The sequence below is a fragment of the Sorex fumeus genome, unplaced genomic scaffold (assembly GCF_029834395.1).
Source record: "Sorex fumeus unplaced genomic scaffold, SorFum_2.1 ptg000008l, whole genome shotgun sequence".
In the NCBI taxonomy this organism is placed as follows: Eukaryota; Metazoa; Chordata; class Mammalia; order Eulipotyphla; family Soricidae; genus Sorex; species Sorex fumeus.
The window spans coordinates 83,280,946-83,297,696 of NW_026606065.1; the positions used below are offsets into that span (position 1 = coordinate 83,280,946).

The following is a 16,751-nucleotide window of genomic DNA, read 5'->3' on the forward strand; positions in this document are numbered from 1 at the left end:
AGTAAATTTAATCCCCTGCACCCAGTATGGTCTCCTGAGTCTGCCAGGAGTAATTTCCGAGTGCAGAGCCAGGAGTAACCACTGAACACTACCAAGTGTGACCCCAAAACTCTGAAAACATTTTTTTAAAAAGTAAAAGAGTGCATCTGGGCTAAGAGGGTTTAGTTTAGAGGCCTGCAGGAGTGTAGAAGGCACGCAAGCACATGAATGCATTTGCAGGACAAACTGAAAATATGGTAAGAACAGCATTTCTTAACAGTTATGAGCTGCCTCAGCACCTACAGCATCTCTGCCTCCCGGGCGTCCTTTACCAGGAGCCCGGCAGCCAGGGCCCCGTGTGGGCGGACCCACTAGACGGTGCGCAAGCAGGGAGTGGGCAACGCGGGACCCTCGGCGCATGCGCGGAAGTGGCGGCGCGCCGGGCGGGAAGGGGCGGGGCCGTGCGTTCCTCCCCAACGAACCCCGCCCCGCGGCCGCTCCCGGAAGTGTACCCCTGGGGCCACGCGCCGGGGGCAAGTCGCGGGCGTCGCTCTGCGACGCACGTGCCTCCGCACGGTGCCCGGGGCTGGCCCACGGGCGCCCTGGAGCCGCGGGCCTCCGTCGCCGAGCAGGTATCTTCGCTGACCATCGCCGACGCGTTCGTCGCGGCCGGCGAGAGCCCCAGCCCGCCGCCGCCGCCGCCCCCCGCCGCCCCCCGGAGGTTCATCTGCTCCTTCCCGGGCTGCAGCGCGAATTACAACAAGGCCTGGAAGCTCGACGCGCACCTGTGCAAACACACCGGGGAGGTACGGGCGGCCGGCGGGGCGGGGCCGCGCCCTGCAGAGGCGGGACCGTCCGGGAGCGCCGGCCACGGCGCGCGTCCGGGGACGGGAAAGCGCCGCCCTCGGGGCGCGTCCGGGGACTTGAAAGCGCCGCGCTCGGGGCGCGACGAGTGAGGGTTTGGAAACGCGTGAGCTCTGGGCGGGACCAGCCTGCTCCGGGGCTCGCTCCGCGTCCTTCCCTGGATCTGATTCTGGCCAGAACCCCGCTCCTTCCCCCGCCCCCCACCTTAAATCAGTAAAAACTTTGCTCCTCAGCGTGACCAGCGGCACACTGGCGGCCTCAGACTCCCCGAACCCCTTGCCAAATTCGGGAGGTTTTGTGAGCAGCCCGGTTCGGTGCTGGCCCGGAGGGAGAGCGAGCGGGGGGGTGGGGGGGCGATGGGGGGTAGCAGAGCAGCGGGAAGAACGATCAGGAAAGGGGGCGTGGGGAAACCGTCCTGTCCTGCCCGTGGGGTGAGCTGGGGGCAGCGCTGAGCAAGGGGGCTAAGCAGGGTGTGGAGTTGGGCTTGATTTTGAAGGCACTGGGGTTGTTTTTTTTTTAATTACTTAGTTTTAAAATTAAATCACAGTGAGATACACAATTTACCAAGTTGCTTATGATTAGGTTTCAGTCACCTCATGATCCAGCACCTGTCCCTCCTTCACCGGTGTACATTTCCCACCACCAACCACCACAGTCAGTCTCTGTCTCTCTCTCCCTCCCCTCCCCCACATTTTGGGCATTATGGTTTGCAATACAGATACTGAAAGGTTATCATGAATATCCCTTTACTTACTTTCAACACTCAGTTCTTGTCTAGAATGGTCATTTCCAGTTACCGTCATACTGGTCCCTTCTCTATCCTAACTGCCCTCTGCGCCCCCCCTCCCCCCATAACACAGTTGTGGCAAGCTTCCAAGTCCTCCCGGCCTGTTTTCCCTGACCTTGAATATTAGTTTTACATATTTCTTATGTCTATCCCGCAAATTAATGCAGTCATTCTATAACTGTTCCTTTCTATCTGACTCATTTCATTCAGAGCACTGGGCTGTCTTTGGGAAATGACAGGCAAGGTCACATGGTGCCCTGCAGCCCTTGTGGAGTTAGTCTGGGTCAGCTTAAGGCCATTTATTTCTCAACCAGGTTCTGCAGACCTTCCCTATTCTCGCACAAGCAGAGGAGCCCCTGTTTGGGGAGGTCCTCCTTCCCTCCATATTTAAGGACTGACCGTTTCCTATCCTTGGAACAGTTTCCCCTCTTTCCCTTAAGATGACTTTTTACTTGCTCTCCCCCAGTCATCTGTTTTACCCAGCTATTTATTTCATCTGTCCAGCTGTCTTGTGTTTTTGTTTGGGGCACGCCTAAGGACCTCATTCCTGGCTCTCTGCCCAGGGTTCACTCCTGATGGGCTTAGGGTACTGTGTGAGGCGCCAGGGATTGAACTCAGGTTGGGCCATGTGCAAGGCCCTGCTGTACTATCACTTTGCCCCCATCTGACTATCTTTTGACAGCCAGTGACAATTTTACTAAGAACATCCCCAACCTCTTATCTCCTCACCTATTCTTTTCTCCCTGTTTCTGGACTCTGTTAAGCGCTCCGTCCACATCAGACTTCCTCTCCTTTAGATATGTGCTGTCTTTAGTATTCCTGCCAGGCCAGCCTCCTCCGTAGTGGGTGGGTAACTCGGAGTCCACTTTGTTGCAAATCGCACATTTTGATCACTTTGACCATATTCATCCAGTTTCTCGTGATGAGAGTTGTGCAGAGTTCTGTGGATCTGGGCTTGTGTGTTTTTTATGTGTTGTGTTTGGGTCACAACTGACAGTGTGTAGGGCTCTCGCTTGTATCTGTGCTCAGGGATCACTTCCAGTGGAGCTTGGGGAACCCTGTGGGGATGCCCAGTATCTAACAGCTTGGGTTGATCACTTGCAAGGCCCTACCAGCTGTGCTATTGCTCTTGCCCAGAGTTCTGTGGATATATCTTGGTGGCTCATCTGTCTTTGTGCCCATTTTTTCTTCCTAATATTGACACCTGTGGGGCTGGAATGGTAGTACAGAGAGCAGGGTAGTACAGAGAGCCTTGCATGAGGCCAAACCAGTTGGATCTCTGGCATCCCATATGGTCCCTTGAGCACTGCCAGGTCTAATTTCTGGTTGCAGAGCCAGGAGTAAACTAGCATTGCCAGCTGTGTCCCCCAAAAGCAATAAAAAATACTGGCACCTGAGGCCTGCCTCCCTGCTCCCTGGAACTGTTGTGGTATATTTTCCAGAGAAACAAATAAACAAAAAACTGGTTATGTGGGGGCCAAGGCCAGCTTTTCCTGTAGGTTCGGAGCACAGACCCTGCTTTGCATTTCTGGTTCTTCACTGTGGTTGCATTCGGACTGGGAGCTGTTTGCGTGGCCCCAGTGCTGGGGAGGAGAGATGCAGAGGTGTGTTTGCTGTAGCCTTGCAGAGCGAGTTCTTGGTAAAGACTCCTCTGGGCTTGTCCAGGATGCTTAGATGCTGCAAGTTCCTCTGCCCTCGGGATGGATAGAAACCTGCTCTATAGTGAGCAGACAACTCATCTTTCATGGAGTCTGAGCTCAGTTGAGAACTAGGAGAACAGAGCTGTCCCTTTGCTGTCACAGCCCCTGCTGCTTTCACCAATCAGAATCTGCAGATTTCTGTTGTGTAACTTTGTGCAGGGGAAACCTCACAGCTTTCACAGCTTTGGGTATAGCCGGTGCTCAGCTGAGTGCAAACCACCATCTCAGGAGCCAAATTGGCACCTTTGTGCTGTAGGCCACAAAATGGGCCAAGGGGGATTACTAGCTCACACAGGACTCATGGTTTTCCTATCCTTGCTGCAGAGACCGTTTGTTTGTGACCATGAAGGATGCGGCAAAGCATTTGTCAGAGACTACCACCTGAGCCGACACAGCTTGATTCACACCGGAGAAAAGCCCTTTGTGTAAGTGGAAGCCTGGGTGGGCGTTTTATTTATTCATTTATTTTGGTTTGGACCATACCTGGGGGTGCTCAGGACTTCCTCCTGGCACTTAGCTCAGAAATTACTCCTGCCTGGACTCGGGGGACCCTTTGTGGTGAGTCCCGGAGTTGTGAGATTGACCCTCTGTGCTCTTGCTACACTGGCTTGGCCCTGAGGCCAGCAGTGGTGATCCAGCTATTCCTAAAACTGCTCAGCGCCCTTCCCTTACTTTGCCGGGGTCTTCCCAGTTCTTTCCAGGATGTTGGGTTTGATACTGGCATCAGGATGAACATTTGGAGTGAATGGAACCTCTGCACAGTGGAAACTTAGATGAGAAGTTTCTTTTTTCCCCTGGACCGATGGAAACAGAAATATCGAAGTGAATCATGGAGCAGAATTCTGCCGTACTCAGGATGTTGGCCCTCCCCAGCTCTGCCAGTCGTACCTGGAGCCCGCAAAAGTCTGGGCCAAGCTGCCCATCGAAGCACCAGCTGCTACATAAGCTTTTCAGCAAACAGGATGGCAGCAGGGTCAAGAACAGTGTGGCCTCCTTAGACACCAGAAAGGCCAACTACTCAGCCCTACAGCCATCCACAGCAAGGGATGAGCAGCAGAATCTTTATTCTTTTGGTCCTACCCAAGCAGAGATCATAGCATTCCATGTTGAGGTCCACACTAAAACCTGTGGGCCATGTGGTGGCCTCTGCCCCCTCCCCATCTTCCAGCAAACTTGGGGTGTGGCCCTCCATGGCCACGTGTAGAGTGCAGGGCTTGGGGCTTACTGTTCTGCTTCTGCCTCCCTTATGGGGCGCCATGCTGATCTGTGTGAGGACTGTTTGCGGTTTGTCTGTGAATGACAGCTAAGATTGGGCCTTGGAATGCAAGTCTGCTTTTCTCTGGCAGGCACAGAAAATTTACCCTAGGAGCACATGTGATAAATGACAACCTTTATCTGCAGAGAGAATTGACATAACTGGGGTCCATGCTATAGACTCTCATTAAGAGGTTCGAGTGAGAGCCATCTGCTCTAAAAACCTTTTGACTCAGGGTAAGCTGAAATGGGTTCTGTTTTGTTTTTGAGGTACTGGAAATGCCCCCAACTCCACAATGGGGCTGTCTTTCCTCACTTGTGATTTTCCAAAGGTACCTAAATGCCTTCAGAATAAAGCCCAGCCTCCAAACCCTTCATCCACCCTTTGGCTTAGTATTGCCCCTAGCTCATTTCACTCGCCTGCCTTTCACACACTCACAAGCCTCTCTCCCCACAGCCATCTCCCCGTAGACTTGGGTAGGGCTGGACTGCCTCCTTCCCATTCAGGTCGGGAGGGGCCTTTCCTGACCATGATCTTGTGTCCCTGCTTTCCAGTACATGATGCCCAGAAGCCTGGCATGAAAATGCATCTCATGATTAGCGAATTGAAACAGCAAGGAATAGGACTAAGTGGTATAGAGTAACGCTTGGGGATGTTAGACTATTAATATGTTAGCTGATAGAAAGTAGGCGTATATACACATCAAAAGTTCAAAGAACTTTCTTGGTTTTTTAATATTTTGGCCTGTACAATTTCTTGCAGGTGTGTAGCTAGTGGTTGTGGTCAAAAATTCAACACAAAATCAAACTTGAAGAAGCATATTGAACGTAAACATGAAAATCAGCAAAAACAATATGTAGTAAGTATGAATTACTTCATATTCTCTGGAATTTTTATACTCATTGCTTGCTTTTGTCATTTTCGTCAGGCAGATTTTGTCTGTCAGACCTGAATTTAGTCAGGCTAGCTTTCATAATGATAGTTCTGTCTTGAAAGCAAACATTTTTGTGCTAAAAAAAAAAAAATTGTGCTAAATAGGCTAGCTAAAACATTGTCACCCGAGAAAATTATGTAGACTACTATTGGTAGTTCTATTATTAATAGACTATTAATATTGGTAGTTCACTCTTTCAGATGTGTTGCTCTTTAAAGCCTCTAGAAATAGAATTGTACACTAATTAAATGGGGGTGAAAGTACCAAATTTATAATCTTTACAGTATTTCCCTTGAGAGAATTCTGTTACGATTTTTTTTTGATTTTTCTTAAGACTAACAAATCTTCACTAAATAGTGCAGTTTTGAAACTTGTAAGAAGACCTTTAAGAAACATCAGCAGCTGAAAACCCACCAGTGCCAGCATACCAATGAACCACTGTTCAGGTTGGTACTGTACTTATGTGGGTGAAAATCTCTTACATTTTCTGTGGGAATAAGATATAGTACAGGGGGAGATTTAAAAAAAAGTTGGGTTCAAAAGTGGTACTTAGGGGACTATTTGTGTGCCTGGAATTCAGCTGGGATCAGGCCCCTCTTTCTGCCCCTCTCCCCATGCAAGGCAAGTTCTTTGACGCTTCTTCTCTCACCCCACCCTCCCAATTTGTTTTGTGCCACACCTGGCATTGTTCCGGACTTACTCCTGGCTCTGTGCTCAGGGAACCATGTGGGGTGCCAGGGAGCAAACCTGGGTTGGCTGCATGCAAGACAGGAGCCTTAAGCTGCTGTACTATCTCTCCAGCCCCTGAATCTTTTTTATACGTGGCTGGTGGGTTATAGGATGAGGCACTGAAGCAGCGGAGAAGGACTTAGAAGTGCTGCTGTGTGTGGAATTGCCATGAAAGCAATGGACTGATGGTGCTGTTCTCACTCAGGTGTGCCCAGGAAGGATGTGGGAAACACTTCTCCTCCCCTGGCAGTTTGAAACGCCACACGAAGGTGCATGAAGGTAGGTGAGGACAGGGCCTGGAGGTGTGCTCAGCCTGAGGTTTACCACCGCCAACTGGGTTTATGTGTCTGATTCTCTGATGTGTAGGCCCTGGTTCTGGTGAGGAGCTTGAAACAGTGCTGGGAGGGGCACCATTCTTTATTCAAGCTTTAGGTCCTTGCCTAGAGGCAAGGGACTGGCCATCTGTTCTCCCACTTCTCGGCACTGGAACTGTTGTACAGAGCTAAGGTCCAAGGTCCAAGCACTCCTGCCCAGTGCTCGGTAAGTTCTGCTTCCTATGGAGGGAGCTGTCTGGCTGCTTGACCTTGTGTTCACCAACACCTGCCACTCTTCTTTGGTGAAATGTAAAGGATCAGACTTTTGAGTTCTTAGCTAATGGGATCTTTTTTTCGAAATTATTTTGGGAGCCAGAGCAATTGAACAGCGGGTCGGGCGTTTACCTTGCAAGTGGCAAACCTGGGTTCAGTACCCAGCATCCCCAGTGGTCCCCCAAACACCTCCTGGAGTAAGTCCTGTACAGAGTCAAAAGTTAACCCTGAATATTGTCAAGTGTGACCCAAAGCCAAAAAAAATCAAAATATATTTTTTAAATTAATAAATCCCTTGCACCCATGATCTGTTTCTGTCACTATTCTCCCGTTGTTCGTCGATTTGCTCAAGCAGGCCCAATAACGTCTCCATTTTGAGACTTGTTGTTACTGTGTTTGTCATATTGAATACGTCACGGCTAGCTTGCCAGGCTTTGCCGTGTAGGAGAGATACTCTCAGTAGCTCGCCGGGCTCTCCGAGAGGAATGGAGGAATTGAACCCGTGTCGGTTGGGTCGGCCATATGCAAAGCAAATGCCCTATGAGGTATTTTTATTATTTATATTCCAGTTCTCTAAATCCTTAAATTTATCAGATTTAAGAAAAGACAACTGATTTATAGTTGAAAGTGAGTAAAGTAAAAGTAAAGGCCCTCCTGTTGATCGTCGATTTGCTCGAGCGGGCCCAGTAACGTCTCCATTGGAGACTTTGTTGTTACTGTGTCTGGCATATCGAATACTCTCGGTAGCTTGCCGGGCTCTCCGAGAGGGGCGGAGGAATCGAACTCGGGTCGGCCATGTTGGCTGTGTGCAAGGCAGACGCCCTACCCGCTATGCTATCGCTCCAGCCCCCTAGTTGAAAGTGAGAGGCAGTCTAATTCTTTTTTTTTTTATGTGATGTTTAGTGGGGTGAAGCTTGGTTTAACCAGTGACTTTTTAATCTAGCACTAGCATTGCACAGCCATCCGTTTCCTTTCAGTATTGTGTATTTTCTTCCTGAGCTCTTCCCCACTTCCTTTTTGCAGTGTGAAACTCACAAGTTGGTCAGGTATGAGGAAGGCAAGGGATGGGCACGTCATGAATGAGATTTGATGGTTGGGGGTTGGCGAGGGACAAGGAATTGTTTACTGAGGGGGGTGAAAAGAGCAAGTGTGAAGAAAGAGGAAAAGTGGCTGGTTGGGAACTGGGGAATTGGGGTTCAGCCCTGGGTGCCTATGCAATGCCCTCCGCTGATCAAGAATAGGATGAACCAGGCATGCGTGAAATCTGAGGGAAAAATTCTGTATGAAGTTCTCTGCCTGTAATTGTCTGGTCTTAATGTACAATAGATTGTTCTTAGTTTTTATTCCCACGTCTTGGGACAGGACAAATTATTGGGAGGTATAAAAACATAAGTTTATAATTAAGCTTTAAATAGAATAATCAGAGAAGCAATGCACCAATTTTTAAATTTTTAAAAATTTTTTTTTATAAATAGGCTATTTATGTCGAAAAGGATGTTCCTTTGTAGCTAAGACGTGGACTGAGCATTTGAAACATGTGAGAGAAGCTCATAAAGGTAAGGCAGACTTTTGAAAGGACTGGTATAAAAATTAATTCCTTGTGGATTTGCTCTAAGTGCTTTTAAGAGTGAAGTATTTAAATACTTGCAAATAAAAGTTTCTATATTGTTTTGTAAAGATGGGCTTTCTTAGCTGTGTGTGGTCTCAAGATTTAGAAATCATAAAAAATACTAAAAATACATATATTAATATATAATTTTAACTTAAATGTGTTGATTTTTCCCATCTGTTCATAAGAAATGGGTTACATTTGTTTTTTCTGCTCCCCGACCACCCAGAGAATGTCATCTGCGAAGTGTGCCAGAAAACATTTAAACGCAAAGACTATCTTAAGCAGCATATGAAAACTCATGCCCCAGAAAGAGTCACCTATCGATGTCCAAGAGAAGGCTGTGGGCGCACCTACACCACTGTGTTCAACCTCCAGAGCCACATTCTCTCCTTCCACGAGGAATGCCACCCGTTTGTGTGTGAGCATCCTGGCTGTGGCAAAACCTTTGCCATGAAGGTGCGTTTCCCCCTCAGACACAGGCCTTCAGGTCTGCTACTTTGCTCCTGGACACCCAGAAGCACCGATAGGGCCAGTATCGGTCCTGCAGATGGGAAAGGCAGTTGAGCAGGGCTGGAGACTGTCCCCCAAAGCCTCGGCCAGAGAGATTCCTCTTCACTCAAGCCTGCAGGGTCACCAGTGGGACCCTGTCAAGTGATTGTCAAAGTGTCAGGTCTGGACTAGGAGCATCAATATTGCATGGGACCTCTGGGCCTCCAAGAATCAGAAATTCAGGTGATAGGGGCAGGTTGCCTGTATTTTAACAAACCTCCAGGGGATTCTTAGACAAGTTGAAGTTGAGAACCAAATCAGGACCTGAGTTCCCTCTAGGATGAGACACCTTTGAGGTATAGGTCAGAACCCTCAATAGGCCAAGAAAGAAAGTTGACAGTTTAACTTGTGGAGTTTCACTTTAAGATGCCAACTGTCATTTGTCTTTTTCCCTTCATGCAGCAAAGTCTAACCAGACATGCAGTTGTGCATGACCCTGACAAGAAGAAAATGAAGCTCCAAGTAAGTTGAGTTCAGCAAACTGTTTTGAAAGATAGCGCTGCTTCAGCCAGGTGCACTCTTACTGTTTCCAGTTACTCAGTATTGTGAGTAATTGAAGAGCAATTCCATGGAATTCACGTACACCTGTCAGGGTGTGCAACGATTATAAAATTAAGTCTGAGAGTTTGGGTTCTAAATTCTTATTGTCTATTCTCTTCATCTCCAAAGGTTAAAAAACCATCTCGTGAGAAACGGAGTTTGGCCTCTCACCTTAGTGGCTATATCCCTCCTAGAAAGAAACAAGAACAAGGCTTATCTCTGCCTATGGCCAGCAAGTCTCTGGACTGTCCTGAAGACAAGGTGCTCTCCACGGTTACAGTACTCACCCTCAGCTAACCATCAGGTGGCTTTGTTTAAAGAACGACAGACCAGTCATATTTTTTTTTTCTCTGAACACATTTGTCTTTAATATTAAAATCACTGATGTAGAACATCTGCTTTGTGATCCTTTCCATGGTCCTTGTTTAAAGGGTCTTCAGTCTGGATGCCTTGCGTGTCTCTGTAGGCCTTCTCCTCCTTCTTACTCAGTGGACGGAGAACACACATGACTGCACTTCCTCCTTTGACAGGCTGGGGCCGGGATGCGAAGGTAGCTATGCCAGGCAGAGCCTGGAGGAGCTGATTACAGGTCTCCTCCTGGGAAGGGAAGCCAGCCAAAGATTGGTTCAAAACCAGTATCTTGGCCCAGGTTTGATCCCCAGCACCACATGGACCCACCCCCAGCCAAGCACCCTTAAGAGCACCCCTTGTTCACTACTGGGCATGGTTCAAAAACGAAATCAAAACACAAAGTCCCAGCATCTCTCATTCTCCTGGGTCAGTGTTGTACTACCCATAAACCTAGTATTCCTGAATTGCTATTCAAGTGGTTAGCTAAACCAATTTGTACATTTTTGATGAAGCTGACTGAAACCAGTACAATCACCAGGCAGTTTTATGAACTCTGTCCATACTAAAGTATTATAGACTTGATGATTTTAAATCCCCACTCTGACAAAGCACTGAGACAACCTTTGACCATAGACAACCCTCTCACAAAAATAAGTAGCCCCCCTTACCCCCCTCCACATATACACGATGAGTCCTTGCTCGGGCAGAGTACCCCCTCTTCTTAAAAACTGTTAGCTCAGTGCAGATCCTAACAGTGATATAGAACTACTTGGGGTGATCAGAAAATCACAAGACACCCAGTTACGGAAATTCTGGATCATTTGGGCTGGGACCTGTAATTCTTATGTGTCAAGAAAGCTGAAACTAATGATTCCTTTTAGTTGCTGTGGAGTTAGCAAACTTTAGAAGCAAAATAAATACTTCAGACATCCTGGAATTGTAAACTGGAACACAGTTTTCCAGAAAAAAATTTTACTTTATATACAGTGTTTCTCATAGATTTTTTATAAAGAGGAAAAATTTTAAAAAATGAATCCATTTCAGGAGTGATAATACAATGGGTGAGGTATATACCTTGCATGGGGCTGACCTGGGTTTGATCCCTGGCATTCCATATGGTCCCCAAAGCATGCTAGGAATGTTAGGATCCTGTGTGCAGAGACAGGAGTAATCAATGAGCATCACTAGGTGTGGCCCCAAAACCAAAATGAATCTATTATTATAAAGTCTCTAGTCTTCCCATTTAATGTTCTCTATTCTAAAAGGGAAATATATGGCTTTAAACTGAAGCAGAACGTTTCCATGGGACAAAATATTCATGCTACAACGAAAAAGCATATGCTCCCATTCTGAAGAACAAACTAGCAAGCTAGTACTAGCTCTGGATGGAATGCCCATTTTTCTTGTGTGCACATTTCTCAGATTTTGTGTAACTGTTTTTTTTTTTTTTAAATAGAAAAACAAAAATACACCCAACTGAGTCCTCACTCATACCTGCTTTTACTTACCATTTTATTTTCTGGCTCTTCTGCCTTCTTTGCTTTCTTTATAGTAATTTGAACTTTGTATTTTTTCTCTATCCACTGCTGAATCTGTTTAGTCTTTGTATCCAAATCATGTTGTCCAATATTTGAAGAGAAAGTCAGTTCTTTTGTTAGTGTAGCTCCTAATTTGAAACACTGAGAGTTGGTGCTAGGACTACTGACCAGTTACATTGATGGGACCTGAACTTTACCACATACATGGCACAACATCATATGTGCACTTAATAAAGATAAAAGGGGCCCAAACTCTTGGGTGGCTTTTGTTTCACATACTTTGTTTGAGCAGGGGAGACATAAAGGTATGAAACAATTATTTCTAAATTATTGGAAATAGTTTAACTCTATGGTGAACATTAAACTACCCATTAAAGATACTAGAACAATTTAGAGTGGTTATATGAGGAAAGAGTTAAATCTTGATGCATTATAATGGGGAGATAAAATTATATAATTATATATTACATATAAAATTATGAGACAAAAATCTTCCCAAATGGAAAAAAGTAGGAAAAAAATCAAAAGAAAGTAAAAGAAAAAGTATATGTTTGAAGCAGTACTGCACAGGCAAAGGACCAAAAAAAGAGAAATTTAACTGGGATAATGTTCTTGCCTTGCACAGAACTGAGACCCCTATAAATCAAAAAAAAGAAAGCACTGATGAGGATAAAGGGAATATAAGGAGACAGTGCAGGAAAGGAAACTCAAATGGTGAAAGGAAATAAGACAGCTGCACTTACTTTTTGCACCGTAAGTTAGATAAGACCAAGTGTGGGTGAGGGTGTAAAGGCATTTCGGGGATCATCTGCCTCAGGGAATTACCAGTGTATGCTGACATACACTTGCTTATTGTTCAAAGAATAAAAACCTGGAAACAGGCTCAGTGTTCATGGTGATGGACTCCAAAACTCTGATGTATTATTTTGGGTGGAGAGGGTTTTAGCTTATACCTGGGTGGGTTCAGGGAATATGTGGATCAAACTAGAGACAGCCCCAAGCCAGGCAAGTGCCTCAGTCCCTAAGACTATGGTATTCTTCAGGCTAAATGGCATCTGGTAGTCACACTAAACTAGCAAGAGCTATCATTAACAGATATCTTGAAAATGGCGTTTCTAATTTTTTCTGAGGTGCTAGGAGTACTGAACCCACAGCTTCATGCATGTGAGGCAAGTGATCACCATTTTATTTTTATGTGTACAAATTATTTGGTTCTGTTTTTTAAAATATCTGCATTAACTGTATTTTACCGACATGAACTGAACTAAAGCTGAGTCCATGGGAGTGAACTGGCACCTTGGGGATAGAAGACGGAGCAGAAGGTATGAAGGGGTTGACTTGTGTCAGGGCTTTAAGACTCACATCCCTCAAATCTACAGCACAATGATGTAGCTTGTTCATCTGGGCAGTGAGTGGCAGGTGTTCAGTAGAATATTTGTTCTGGATTGCCTTTTAATTTCCAAAGTGAAAGCCATTTTTCTAAACAAGGGTCACTTTATTGGAACTAATAGCTTCCTGAAACAGGTACTCCCAATACCAAAACAAAAGCATGGGAGATAAATCCCTAAGACTCACTTCGGAGTTTGGAAAGTATCAGTGAACCGAACCACTGACATTAGGAGACAAAGCTAAGGACAAAAGGAAAATATTCTTGTTATTTTGCTGGTATTTTTTTTTTGTTTTCCCTTCCTTCAAGTTTACATGAAGAGACACCTACAGGTTTACATGAAGAGATAATAGGCCCTAAGTTCAAAGAAAAAAATGAAAGAAACGGGGAATAAAAAGAGGCATGGAAAAAGAGAGACCATACAGCAGTAGGACAAGATACTCAGCTTGCACACAGCTGAACAGGGTTCAATCCCCAATATATCTTAGGTTCCCCCAAGCACCATCAGAAGTGATCCCTGAGCACTGCCATGCTGACCCCCCAAAATGATAAGATGAAACACAGACATTAGAAATGGTGGTTAACACTATGAATTTTCAGTGCATTGCTGGCACAGGCAAACTTGGCAAATGTCATAATTTCAACTGTGGACTTGTAGTCCTCAGGAGTTTAGAGCAGAAACAGCATGATGCCTACCAGTTTTTGGTTTCGCCTTTTCCATCTCTCGCAGTCGCAGTCGTTCTTCTTGGATCTGAATTCCAGTCATGAGCTGGTACTCTGGAGGCTGCGTGCCCATGTTCCTCTTTACCAGCTTCAGGTCTCGTTCATTTAAGAGTCGAATCACATCTGCTCGGTGCATGTTCCCCAAATCATTGCCCTTCTCATCGATGACATGAATAATTCGTTCATGAATTTTTCTGCCAATGCTACCAAAGGCTTTTTCCTTGGTTCTTTCCCTCTCGGGATCTTCCACAGTACTGAAAGTTTTGGCATGGATTAAAGAGCACAGTCTCGGGGTGGAAGCAACAAGGGACAACTGTGTGAGTGCAGTATTTTGGATGAGATATTTACCAAAACATCTAATGCAAGTACCTTCAGTCTTCGCAGTTTGTAGTGCTAGTCTTTTTAGAAAAAGACAAGCCATCCTAGGATGGAGGGAGGAAACTTCATTAAAATTCAGTCATCTACTGATATTTTACTTCATAGTACACAGAAGGCACGTGTAAGCTGTAGAAAAGATGTCATCTGTGAATCGGAAATTCAAAACATAGCAAACTTTCAGAAGACCTTAGTCACACGACCTCATAAGCTATTGTTAAAACAAGTCGTTATTTTCAGAGCCTCCACCTTCCATATTTTTCTTACAGACACGTGATTTCATTTGATTTCCCAAGAATCTTGGAGTGTCAACTTCAAAAGCAAATGCCATCCTATGGGTTCACTGAAGAGGGCACAGTATTTAAAATCTTTTTTCTTTTTGGGCCACACCCAGCAATGCTCAGGGCTTATTCCTGGTTCTGCACTCAGGAAGTAATTACTCCTTGTGGTGCTTGGGGGACCATATGGGATGCCAAGGATCGAACACGGGTTGGCCGTGTACAAGGCAAACGCCCTATTTGCTGTACTATCTCTCTGGCCCCAGTATTTAAAATCTTGATGGTTTGTAGTTATCTATTCATAAGCTTGCTGGAATTAGCTACTAACAATTTACCAATCTAATGGCATAGAGAGGGTAGCACTGTAGTGCTGTCCTCCCGTTATTCAGCAGCCTTTGCGACTGCTCTCAGCTCTTCTGCAGGGAAAGAAAGCACTCTTCATACCAAGTACAGCTGCTTTCAAAGGCTACTGTAAAGAAAACACCCCTTTACAACAATGGAAAAGCCCAATATGTAACCGTGAAAAGGCCACATAAAGTCTACTACGTAACCCCAGTCCTTGAGCCCATGAATTTAAAATTTTACTTTGAAATTATTCGACTGAACTAAACTATCCAGGAAATGTTTAAAAGGTTTTTTAAAAAATGGGGGGGGGGGGGTAAACCCAGCATCATTACTCAGGGGTTACTCCTGGCTCCGCACTCAGGAATTATTACTGGTGGTGCTCAGAGGTTCATTCGGGATGCTCAGGATCCAATCCCAGTCAGTCATGTGCAAGGCAAACGCCCCGCCCTCTTAACTACCTGTCCAGCCCAGCTTTTAAATCTTGAGTTACAGGTTCAAAATAAACGGCTGGACTCCCCAACATTAATCTAAACATTAATCTGAAGAGTGGCCATCTCTTCTAGTAGTCCTATCTCAGTGAAAGCATTGCTATTTATTCAGTCACATGGGAACTCTTTTACTTCCCTCCTCGCTCTCACAGGTAACCTGACAACTCAAGCTCAGCCTCCTGTGTCCTAATGCCACCCATACCCACCCTCTTCCATATCCTGGGCTGGGCCAGAGACAGAGCACAGCAGAGAGGGCAGTAGATAGGGCACTGGCCTTGCACGCAGTGGATCCAGGTTCGACTCCGACATCCCATAGAGTCCCCTGAGCCCCCCCAGAAGTGTTCCCTGAGCAGAGTCAGGAGTTCTCCTGAGCACCGCCAGGTGTGGCACAAAAGCCAACATCAGGCCAAAACAAACAAACAAACAAAAAAACAAAACAGGGAACTAATAACAGATCCTTTCCTGTATACTTGGCAAGAAAAACAGTGATCGATGATTTCCCAACCTCTACTTTGGATAGCTCCTCCCCCGTCCTTAGAACTGTGTACTGGGGGCTGGAATGATAGCACAGCGGGTAGCGCCTTGCACGCGGCCAACCCGGGTGCATAACATATGGTGTCCCGAGCACCGCCAGGAATGATTCCTGATTGCATGAGCCAGGAGTAACAGGAGTAATTGTGCATCGCGGGGTGTTACCTAAAAGAGGAAAAAAAAAAAAAGGAAAAAAAAGAACTGTGTATTGGGAAACTCTGCCGGGGGTCGCAGAACGCCTAGCAAATGATATACAAAACCAAGACATAGCCCGCAAGGTTGCTTCACTAGGCGCGTGGGCGGCTACGCTCAGCGGGGGACGTAGCGGGTCGGGCGCGCGCGGCCCCAGGGTGGCGGAACGTAGCGGGGTCGGAACGCCACGGACACGGGTCCACTGCCCCGCCGGTCCCCGACTCTGCGGCAGGGCCTCCGGACCTCTTCGCGCTCCATCCTGTGCCCTGGGTGGCGCTGACCTTGTAGGGAGGCGACCTAGTGCAGGGCCGTCGCTTTTCCAGTCATCTCCCTCAGACCACGCGCCGGAGGGACCCTCTCCCACTCGGCGGCCCTCGCCCTTAGCGTTACCTGTACAGGGACCAGGAGGGGCAAGGTGTGGCGGAAGGAGCCAGCCAAGGACTTCGCGGCGTGGTCCGCTTCGCTTTCCGTAGTAGGCGGGGCTTCGACCGGTGTCCTCTTAAAGGAAAAGTGCCGGGGGCGGGCGCGGGGTGCAAGGGGGATGGGGGGGGGGGGCGAGGAACGAGGCTAGCGGGTGGATTTCGCCGATAGGAAACTGCCGACGGCCCCGAACCCGTTTTCTCTAGCTGCAGACCCAGACCGAGTTCTGGCGGCTACGTAGCCCTTCCTCTGCCAGTCCTTTGGTGGAGGACTTATAGGGAGCTTTCATAAACTTAAGGACTTTATAATTCAACTGAGATTCAGTGCTTAATGAAACATTCCATAAACAGAAGCCCAGCGAGCAGGGCGCTTTCCTTGCACGCCACCGACCAGTCTTCGATCCACGCCCTCCCACACGGTTCCCTGAGCACCGCCAGGAGTCATTCCTCAGTGCAGAGCCAAGAGTGACCCCCTGAGCACCGTTAGGACTGACTCCAACGTGCAGAACCAAGGAGTAATTTCTGAGCACCACCAGGGGTAGTTTTTGCGTGCAGCGCCAGGAGCGACTCTTGAGCAGTGCAAGGATG

The 16,751-nt window shown here is 47.0% G+C and overlaps 2 protein-coding genes across 3 annotated transcripts; one reads left to right on the plus strand and one right to left on the minus strand.

Annotated features, from left to right (window-relative positions):
- Nucleotides 1-203: 203 nt before the first annotated feature.
- GTF3A (general transcription factor IIIA) lies at nt 204-9,932 on the plus strand. The gene is made up of 9 exons (XM_056109047.1): nt 204-785; nt 3,655-3,755; nt 5,348-5,444; nt 5,877-5,965; nt 6,454-6,527; nt 8,311-8,391; nt 8,674-8,903; nt 9,399-9,458; nt 9,666-9,932. The coding sequence occupies exons 1-9, from the start codon at nt 204-206 to the stop codon at nt 9,831-9,833; spliced, it is 1,482 nt and encodes a 493-aa protein (XP_055965022.1). The 3' UTR covers nt 9,834-9,932.
- Nucleotides 9,881-16,204, minus strand: MTIF3 (mitochondrial translational initiation factor 3). Of its 2 annotated transcripts, none has more exons than XM_056109858.1 (4): nt 16,135-16,204; nt 13,509-13,957; nt 11,396-11,553; nt 9,881-10,133 (listed from the first exon to the last, which is right to left on the minus strand). In XM_056109858.1, exons 2-4 carry the CDS (start codon nt 13,954-13,956, stop codon nt 9,915-9,917), a joined length of 825 nt encoding a protein of 274 aa, XP_055965833.1. In that variant the 5' UTR covers nt 13,957; nt 16,135-16,204; the 3' UTR covers nt 9,881-9,914. The 2 variants fall into 2 exon arrangements, with proteins under 2 accessions (XP_055965833.1, XP_055965834.1); XM_056109859.1 differs by lacking the exon at nt 16,135-16,204 and adding an exon at nt 16,026-16,098.
- Nucleotides 16,205-16,751: the final 547 nt, after the last annotated feature.